Genomic DNA, 9,851 nt, shown 5'->3' on the forward strand with positions numbered 1-9,851 from the left:
GGATTTGAACTCATGACCTCCACATTGGGACTGTAGCCCTACACATAGGACAGCAGCTCAACCAGGTGAGCTATAGCAGCGGCCCTATAGCATGACTTTTTTATTTCACGCCAAAACTCAAAATGCATTCATTCAGTGCATTCATCCATCTGCCTCCAGGATTCCTCCAAACAACTGACCCAAACTTTTTGAGACACTTTCTGCCAGCAAGAGGCTTCAGTCCATCTCACCAAAAGAACAGCTTCTTCCTGTCTGCAGGCGAACTCATGCAGCTCCAACACAGACTCATCACATCCAGACAGACTCGCACTGCATGTTACATTAACCGTCATTACACTCTGCATGTATTCTTCTACTTCTTTCTGTAAATATTTGCATATTTCTTGGTTTATGTTCTGCACATAAACTGTACAGCTCCTTCATTTGAAAAGCAGACGTGTCCTTTGTACTTTTGTTTGTTTTATATTTATGTTTCATGAGTTGTACTTTATTACCTGTTTTACTGTTTTGCACCAAAATGTATGAGCAAACTTAGAAGGCAAAAAAAACCCCAAAAAAACCCCACTTCTGATTGCTGATTCCTGAGCTGGAGCAAGACTAAAGTCTGTATCTACTGAAATAAAAGTGGTCTGATGTGATATTTCTGTTTGATCATCTTCATTATATCCACGTACACTTATCGAAATCAAAATCTTTGTTCTGGGTTCAGAACTGCAGAGATCAATTAATGTGTAGTTTATATCCCTGGACAGTTATTAGGCACATAGCGCCCCCTGCTGACCTGTTCGTGCCATGGCTCGAGATTAGATGAGATAAATCTTTAATGCTCCCTCTTGTGACAGATATTGCTCAGAAAAAAATGATGAATGGAGTCTTGGAGACAAGAAGACTATTTCAGTGGGGATGAAGGCTAATTCAAATCACAATTCTTTTGGAATACAAACTTCAGTCTCTCAACAAATTCAATTCAGCCGATATTTAATTAAATTATGACACAAAAACAAGCTTTTCATTTCAGGCCTATTAAGGGTCCTACCCCCATTTGAGCCTTGGGCAGCCTGTCTCATTTTACCGTACCTACTACAACATCTCTGCTAACATATTTCCACACTACACGATTAATCTTTGACAACAAAACATGCAACTGTGCAGTTTTTAATCTGAATGGACCTTCATGTGCTTCTTTAAATGTGCCGTTTGTGTGAATCTTTTGCCACAATCTTCACAGGCAAATGGTTTCTCTCCGGTGTGGACTCTCATGTGTCTTTGCAAATCCGCTTGTTGTGTGTATTTTTTACCGCAGTCATCACAAGTAAAGGGTTTCTCTCCCGTGTGGACTCGCCTGTGTCTCTCCAAATGTGCTTTCTGGTTAAATCTTTTGCCGCAGTCGTCACAGCTAAATGGTTTCTCCCCTGTGTGAACTTTCATGTGTGCCTTCAGAATATTTTTTCTGTGAAAACTCTGTCCGCAAACATCACAGGCAAACGGTTTCTCGCCTGTGTGGATTCTAACGTGCGTTTCCAAATCCACTCGTTGTGTATATTTTTTTTCACAAAATGCGCAACTGAAAAGTTTCTCTCCTGTGTGCATTCTCATGTGTGTATTCAAATGTGCTTTTTGGGTAAATCTTTTTCCACAATCATTACAGGAAAACGGTTTCTCTCCAGAGTGGACTCTCATGTGTTTCTTAACACTAAATCGATGTCGAAATCTTTTACCACAAAAACTGCAACCAAAGGGTTTCTCTCCTGTGTGGACTCGCATGTGTCTCTGCAGAACTCCCTGTTGACTAAATGTTTGACCGCAGGATCCACAACTAAATGGTTTCTCTCCCGTGTGGATTCTCATGTGGTTCTTAAGAGTGCTGTTTCTGCTAAATGTTTGTCCACAGACATTACAGCCAAATGTTTTCTCTCCTGTGTGAGCTGCCAACTGTGAAGCAACAGCTTGCTCCCCTATAAAACATTTCTGATCAACCAAACAGATGAAAGGTATTTCTGCTGAAGGACATGTCATGTGTCTCTCAGCAGGCGGCTGGTAGATAAATGGTTTATCACACTTAACGTCAGTGTTACATCCAACGTCATTTTTTGTGCTTGACTCAAGTGCCTTGGTCTTAATCCAGTCATCGTCACTGTCTTCACTTTCAGGTCCAGATTCTGACAAAGGCTCCTTCCACTGTTCCTCATCCTCATCTTCATCATCATAATCATAATCATCAATGCTGACTTCTATCTCAGACCAGTCTGAAGACTTTCCATCAATATTTGGTGATAAGGGAGTATTTGGGTCTGAGTTCTTGGCTGGTTCTGGTCCTCCAAAGTCATCAGTTTCTGTTTTAATCTGTTTAGTTAAACTGCTCGTTGGAGGTTCTGCTTCTCTGCTGTCCACAGTTTGGCTCTGATGAAGCTCTGAGGCCTGAGGTTCCTCTTCATCCTCTTCACTCTTCACAGTAACAGCAGCGTATGAGAACCTGGTGATATCAGTCTCTGTCTCACTGGTCCACAGTTCCTCTGGTTCCTCCTTTATGTGCAGGAACTCTGGCTCCTCCTGGTCCATACTGGGGCTCCAGGGAACTTCTTCTTTAATCACCAACAGCTGCTGGACATCTGGAGGCAACACTGAAACACACGTTATGGACAACTGTGAAAAACATGAATAAATGAGTGGAAAAACATGATGAATGCAAACAATATAATGTCCCAGTTTACATCCAGTGATGCTCAGTCACATGTATAAAATACTGACTCAGCTCATTTGATGTTGATTTTGCATCAAGATGGCAGAAAGAAAACATTAAAGTGATTTAAAAACGGGGTTCATTGTTTGGGTACAGACGGCAGGAGCTTCAGTCACAACCTTGTAACCCCTAAACTATCTTAATTCCTCTCAGATACATCTCAATAGCCCAACATGAACATGTCAACAAGTAAAACACAAGAATAAAAACATTGTAGTGAGTGGAAAGCAGCCTACAAAGAAATGGTGAAATTTACTTGGTAAAATAATTGTTGATCTGTAAATATGTATCATCAAAACAAGAGACGTGTGCCACTGCTACTGGTGTAAAAATCATCATCTCATTTTAAAAGTCCAGTAGTCCTTTAACTACAACATGTAGTTCTAGAGAGAAAATTAACCAAATCTAAGCTGGAAAATTGGAATATTTCATCAAAAATCACTTCATTTTACGTGACTCATGTAAACGTCTGTCTAAACGAAACCGTGAGCATCAGATCCTGTAAAAAACAAAAGAATCAGCACTCTTCAGCTCAACTGAGAAGCCACAAGAGACTCAGCTGTGACCAGCAGTCACGTGACACATATTTAGAGTGAAATCAGTCGTCGACGCCACGGCTGAGCGTTTTGGAAATGGAGTGTACTGCTGACAGCGTCAAAAACACAGATTCAGACTCTCAGGGTTTCATACATGACAAACCTGAAGAACCGACCCTGAATGGGTGGAGCTTTCTGTATTATTATTCTTCTTCAATAGGTTGTAATTTAAACATGTCTGGCTAAATTACTGATATTACAACTGGCCGTTGTGTAGCGTCGAGCAGTTCCAGGTGAGCTGGTGGCCGAGAGCAGCAGTGAGTGGTGGAAAGCTGATCGACACATTCCACAGAAAGCAGCGGTGCAGAGTTACATCCGAGACATTTCAAGGCAGGAAGGGATTATTTTCAAGGTAAAAAAAAAAGACTAGATGTGTAAGTGATACAGAGAGGTGGGTTTTTCAAGGTTTGTTCAATAACTTGAGAAGGAATTTAGTAGCTGCAGCGTTCTTCTGTTTGACTCCAGCATGTTTAGACGCCTCGATGAGGAGAATATTTCTGCAGCCATAGAAATGGCAGCGGTAAAAGTGAAATGTTGTGAACATGTTTGCAATCTTTAAATTATGTAAAACCAGACACTTTAACCGCAGAAAATGACCCAAACAAGTAGTCAGCTACTTCTTTAGACATTTTCTCTGAGGCCTGTTTGATTTACAGTCTGCTGATTAGAACAAGCACTGACAGTTAAAAATTAAGAAGCTGCAGTTGGAGATTTAAAAAAAAAAAAAGAATTAAAAATGAAAAAGGACGCAAATATAATTTTCAGCACAGGCTAACACTTGCCAATACCTGCTCAATCAGTTCAGAAAGCTGAACAAAAAAAAATCATTTTTGCGACTCAATATTTCACATTAAAAAGTATTCTGCATGTTTTGTTCTGTATTATTGTGAACTACTGTGTACATGTGGCTCAGAAAATATCACTAGTTGATATCTGCATTGCCATTTATTTATTTATTTATTTATTTACTTACTTACTTACTTATTTGCTGAAAATGGGATTTTTCATGACAGCTTCAGACTTTTCATAGTTCAGTTTACCCATTGTCAGAGATTAAGCGATCGACAGTATTACAGATTCAGAGTGAATTTTTCAAATTACCAATTTGATAAATTAGTATTTGATATATCAAGATAAAAAATTTAAGATCTTATTTTAAATATCCATTGTATATGTTTTTAAAAAAATAAAATTCAAGCAAATCACAGATGGTCAAGCAGAAGGCCCCTGATGATGAGAGGTGGAATAACCCAAAAACACATCTTAACAATAATGCTAAACAGATGTGTTACAGGTTAATCAGTGTGATTTAGTTCTGCCTCCACTCAACCTGACCGTTAATAACGTTCATTAAACTGTGGGCTTTACATCAGAACACCTACATATGTGAGACAAATGTTAATACTGACAACAGGAACATTTTCCCAAACGATTTATTGACGTTTTCAGTGTTTTGAACAGGCATCGGCGCAGACACCTACACTACCTCATATTTCACCAGATAATCTGACACCATTTAAACTGAAACACCGCTCTGATGTCCTCCAGTGTCTGTCTGGAGACGATGGTGTTAAAAAGAGTCACTAAGCTCTTCTCTTTCACCCTTTAAAGCTGCTCATTAAATCCTAAAATCCAAACTGTTCATTCGAGCTGAACTACGAGGTGTGTCGCGCTGTAAACCGTCCGGGTGCTGCACTGAACCGTCACCATTAAGTTCCGCCTTTTTCCAACACAAATTTTAACCAACTAACGTTATTAATGTTCCTGTTATTTATCCATAAGTGGTCAGATTGAGGTGAACAGGAGCTCAGCAGCTCGGTTCTTCACTGAATCGTCTCCTCCAGCCTCCCTCCCAGCAGCTAGCAGTTAGCAGCTTCCTCCACATTAGCTGTGATTCTTCTTACCAGCGGTTTGCTTCAGAACAACGTCCTGCGGCTCATGGAGGCGTTTCATCCGCACTTTGTCCTCCAGACACACACTGTCAGTCCGCTGCTGCTGGACAGAATCCACCTGGTTCATGGTGTCAGACCTGCTTCTCTTCTTCAAAACTAACCGGAGGCTCGTAGAGGAGCCGCGCCTGCGCAGAATCCTTACAGGCATCTGCACGGACACCTTTATTCTACCTGCTTAATTTTGCTTAATTGAGCAAAACCTGAACAGACACAGCGACAAAAACGCTGAGCAACGTGGCAAATATAGATAAACCATCAAGCAGTAAAAATAAATGAATAAATACACATTTTTTAAATGAAAAAAAAACCAAACAAAGAAATATATCTATAAATAAATAAATATAGTCTAATCAAAGAGAACAGTCAAACAGGAGTTGAAGTTTATGAGTCAGATTTTCTTTTTTTTCTTTATATCGGTTGGACAAGTACAAGTGTAAATGGGTACTGTTGTTGCTACCTTTACTGACACTGTAGTGCAAGAAGATGTGCTTGAAATAAATACACATGAAGCTGTTCTGGTCCTTTCCGTTGCAGTTATGTCATTTTAAATGTCTGATTGTAAACTAGTTTCCTATATGCTCAACTCAAATGTAAGCAGCATTGAGAAGATGCATATTGACAAGCATAAATAAAACTGCTTTATAGTCAGATGTTTGAAAAGTCAACCAATGTCAATACCAAGCAGACGCTAGTTACGCTGCACACAGATGCAGAGTCTTGGACACAAGCTAAACGTCCTATTTTCTAACCCAGCATCATAATCCTACACAGACGCAACATGTGCATCTAAAGGATGAAGGACACTCCTCTGAAGACAACAATCTTCACGTTCTGGTGGTTTGACAGAGAAGTAAAGGAGCTATTTACGTTAAACTGGAACACCGCTGACCAGGCACTTATAATGCAGTCCTGACATCCCTCACCTGGCAGTTTCACCAACATAAGCATATTCGGTCGTCCCTTATCTGGCAGTTTCACATTAATTCACACCTCGAGACACGTGTGTTATTAATGGGCCATTAGTCATGTTATTTCATGTGAGATTAAATACCTGGGACTCATCAGTCAGTTGGAACTCAGGAATCTACTTGGACGAAGGTGAAACATCTTCAAGAAACAAAAGCAGCCGACATACACACACACACTTTAAAATCTATTTAGTTATCTGTGTATTGTTTAAAAATAAGTATGCTGCTCTATTTAATGTTCCATAAGGGTGGTCGCTGCCAATCTCTGCTCTTCAGAACTCCAAAATACCAGATCTATTGATATGGTAACGTTGCTTGTTGTTATGAGTTGAGTTCCAAATTGACGGTGCAGTGTAATTAATGAGACTAATCTTTTGATTGCTTGAACAGGCTTGATTTATTTTTCAGGTTGCACTTATATTCTCTACAACAGACAGTTGGTAGACGCCATATGAACAGTTTAGAGACTTAAAAAACACTTTTCAAAAATTCTTTATTGCTTATTTATTGGGATTCACATTTGCTTCAGTCACAGCAAGTACTCATCATCCACAGCCTCGAAATACATCATAAAAGTGTATATAGGCACAAGCAGGAATACTATAAGTACACTGATATCACCCATTTTAGAGAGAGAAAGTAGCAGAGTTCCTGTGGCATGCAGGTAAATCAGACAGCAAGGATGATGTAAAGTCCCCAGTAGAGTTACTGCAGTGGGCTGTCAGAGCTGTGGTTCTTCACAATATACCTCCAATTGTTCACAACAAGTCATGCAACTATGCAGTTTGTTTTTTGTGCATTGTCTGCATGTGCCTATTTAGATTTTGCGGTCGTGTAAATTTTTTACCACAATCATCACATTGAAATGGTTTCTCTCCTGTGTGCATTCTCATGTGTCTGTCACAATGAGACTTCTCCTTAAACCTTTGACCGCAATCATCACAACTAAATGGTCTCTCTCCTTCAACGACTCTTTTCTTTTTTGAGTGAGTCTTCCTGTGGTTCATAAGATGCGACTTTCGACTAAATCTTGTACTGCAATCAGCACAACGAAATGGCTTTGCTCCCGAGTGGATTGTCATGTGTCTGTTTAGAGATCCTTGTCGTGTAAATCTTGCGCCACAATCGCCACATCCAAATGGTCTTTCTCCCGTGTGGCCTCTCATGTGTGCAGTAAGATCTTGGTTACGTCTGAATTTTCTACCGCACGTATCGCAACCGAATGGTTTCGCTCCTGTGTGAATTGTCATGTGTCCCTTCAGCTCTCCTTTTTGGCAAAATCTGTGACCACAAACATCACAGCCAAATGGTCTTTCTCCTGTGTGGTCTATCATGTGTCTCCTCAGAGTGGTCTTCTGACTAAATCTTGCACCACAAATATTGCAGCAAAATTGTTTTTCTCCTCTGTGAGCTGACAGGTGCACCTTTAAACGATACTCATTTATAAAGGTTTTACCACATTCATTACAGGCAAGTGATTCCTCTCCTTTTGTCTGTGAGTTACCGTTTTGCTTTACTCCAAAGGATTCTTTATTCAAGTTACGTCCCACACCACTTTTTCCACCTGACCTAGGTGCTCTGGTCTCCTCCCAATTACTGTCACTGTCTTCAGTTTCAGATCCAGAATCTGATGAATGCTTGTTCCAAAGTTCATCATCACTGTCTTCAGTTTCAGATCCAGAATCTGACGAATGTTTGTTCCAAAGTTCATCATCACTGTCTTCAGTTTCAGAAGAATCTGAAGAATAGTCCTCTCCATCAGTGTCCGTTCTCATCTGTTTAGCTGAGCTGTTTGTTTCCTCTCTGCTGTCCTCAGTTTGGCTCTGATGACGGAGTGAGGATCGAAGTTTTCTCTTCATCATTGTGAATTCTTCACAGGAACACCAGTGAATGTAAATCTGGTGATATCAGCCTCCTCGTGCCCTTCAAGCTGCTCTCCCTCCCGATTGGTTCACAGTTCCTCCTGTTCCTCCTGTATGGGAAAGACCTCTTAGTCCTGCTGGTCCAGACTGGAGCTCTGGTTAATGGGGACCCTCTCCTTTAATCATCATCATCAGCTGCTGCACATCTACAGAGAACAAATGTACAATATGGAATACTGTGATTATATATTCATGCATGAACTGATATGTCAGTGAGTTTCGAGATGATCAGTGCAGATCAGCTCTAAAAATTTTGTCAGAAAATTTGTCTACATTCATCAACAACAGGACATAAATATTAGTATGGAGCGCAACGCCAGCTGAGGTGGCTTGGCCATCTTTTCTGGATGCCTCCTGGACGCCTCCCTGGGGAGGTGTTCCAGGCGCGTCCCACCGGGAGGAGGCCTCGGGGAAGACCCAGGACATGTTGGAGGGATTATGCCTCTCGACTGGCCTGGGAACGCCTGGGGGTCCCCCCGGAAGAGCTGGAGGAGGTGTGCGCTGATCGAGAAGTCTGGGCAGCTTTGCTAAGGCTGCTGCCTCCGCGACTCGACTCCGGATAAAGCGAAAGAAGATGGATGGATGGATGGATGGATGGACAGATTCTATAAAAAACAAAAAACTGATCCTCTCCTTGGCATATCCGTGATGCCATTACTGACTCATCAATTAAGTTTTAAAATTTTAGAGACTTTCTGGCTGAACTGCAGTGCGCTGTGTTGACACAAAACAGAGAGGAGACAAGTATGGAAACAAATTCGATATGTAAGCAGCTGGATATATATCTATTGATGACACCTTGGTGTACATGCCGAGCCCAGGTTTTTCATTTTATGGAATATAATGATATATTCCCGGACTAGTGGTCCGACTTTAAGGAACCAACAAGAATATCAGAGCATTAAATAAACCAAACTTTTTACAATTAATATTCAACCTGCAATTAAATTTAAAAAATGTGGACATTTATTTCAAATTTGTAGCACAGACAAAGCCACAGCTCATAAACAATTACAAAAAAATGATTTCAAAACTAGTTATTCTAGCTCTCTGTCACTAGAGTTTGGTTCAACCTGCCTTCAGGCTCCTGACCTACTAGGATTCTGTAAAACTACTGAAGCTGGGGTTGAGGAAACTCGTCTAGCTTCTGACTACCTTAATCCAAATGTCTACCCCACTTCTTCTGATAGTTGACCCAACTAAGTAGCCTCAGTAGTCAAATCACTCTACGCGACACGCCTGTTAGTGGCAGCTTCCCTCCTAAATGGATCGAGCACTTGGTAAGATGCTAGGTTGGATTTAGAGGTTTGGCACAACTTACTCCAGGGATAAGTTCAAAAATACTCTATTTTACTTGTGACTTAGAAGAACCATTAAGAACTGTCTTTCCGCACCGGTACTACCCCGTACAGGGCTACTGGTCCAGCTCTCCGTTACTAGGGCTAAGTTCTGACTGCCTACAGGCCCTTGACCTAATAGGATTCTATTGAACTGATTAAGCTGGTGTCGAGGAAACTCGCCTAGCTTCTGACTGCCTTAATCCAAACGTCTACCCCGCTTCTTCTAATAGGTGACCCCGCTAAGTAGCCTCAATAGCCGAATCACCCACCAGACACGCCTGTTAGTGGCAGCTTTCCTCTTAAGGGAACGAGCACTTGGTAAGTTGCTAGGAT

General features: G+C 41.0%; 2 protein-coding genes across 3 annotated transcripts in view; both read right to left on the bottom strand.

Annotated features, from left to right (window-relative positions):
* Positions 1–961: 961 nt before the first annotated feature.
* LOC103374587 (gastrula zinc finger protein XlCGF57.1-like) overlaps positions 962–9,851 on the bottom strand; it is a 15,006-nt gene continuing 6,116 nt past the window's right edge. The window contains 1 exon segment of the mRNA XM_008304700.1: positions 962–2,621. Coding sequence (XP_008302922.1) covers positions 1,111–2,621 — 1,511 coding nt within the window. The 3' untranslated portion in view covers positions 962–1,110.
* The window catches only part of LOC103374584 (gastrula zinc finger protein XlCGF8.2DB-like), a 6,354-nt gene continuing 3,137 nt past the window's right edge, over positions 6,635–9,851 (bottom strand). For both annotated transcript variants that reach the window (XM_008304692.1, XM_008304691.1), the window contains exon 2: positions 6,635–8,324. In XM_008304692.1, the coding sequence (XP_008302914.1) occupies positions 7,033–8,118 (1,086 nt within the window). In that variant the 5' untranslated portion in view covers positions 8,119–8,324 and the 3' untranslated portion in view covers positions 6,635–7,032. The remainder of the gene's footprint in view (positions 8,325–9,851) is intronic.

This window comes from Stegastes partitus, unplaced genomic scaffold (assembly GCF_000690725.1).
Source record: "Stegastes partitus isolate 25-593 unplaced genomic scaffold, Stegastes_partitus-1.0.2 Scaffold2292, whole genome shotgun sequence".
NCBI lineage: Eukaryota > Metazoa > Chordata > Actinopteri > Pomacentridae > Stegastes > Stegastes partitus.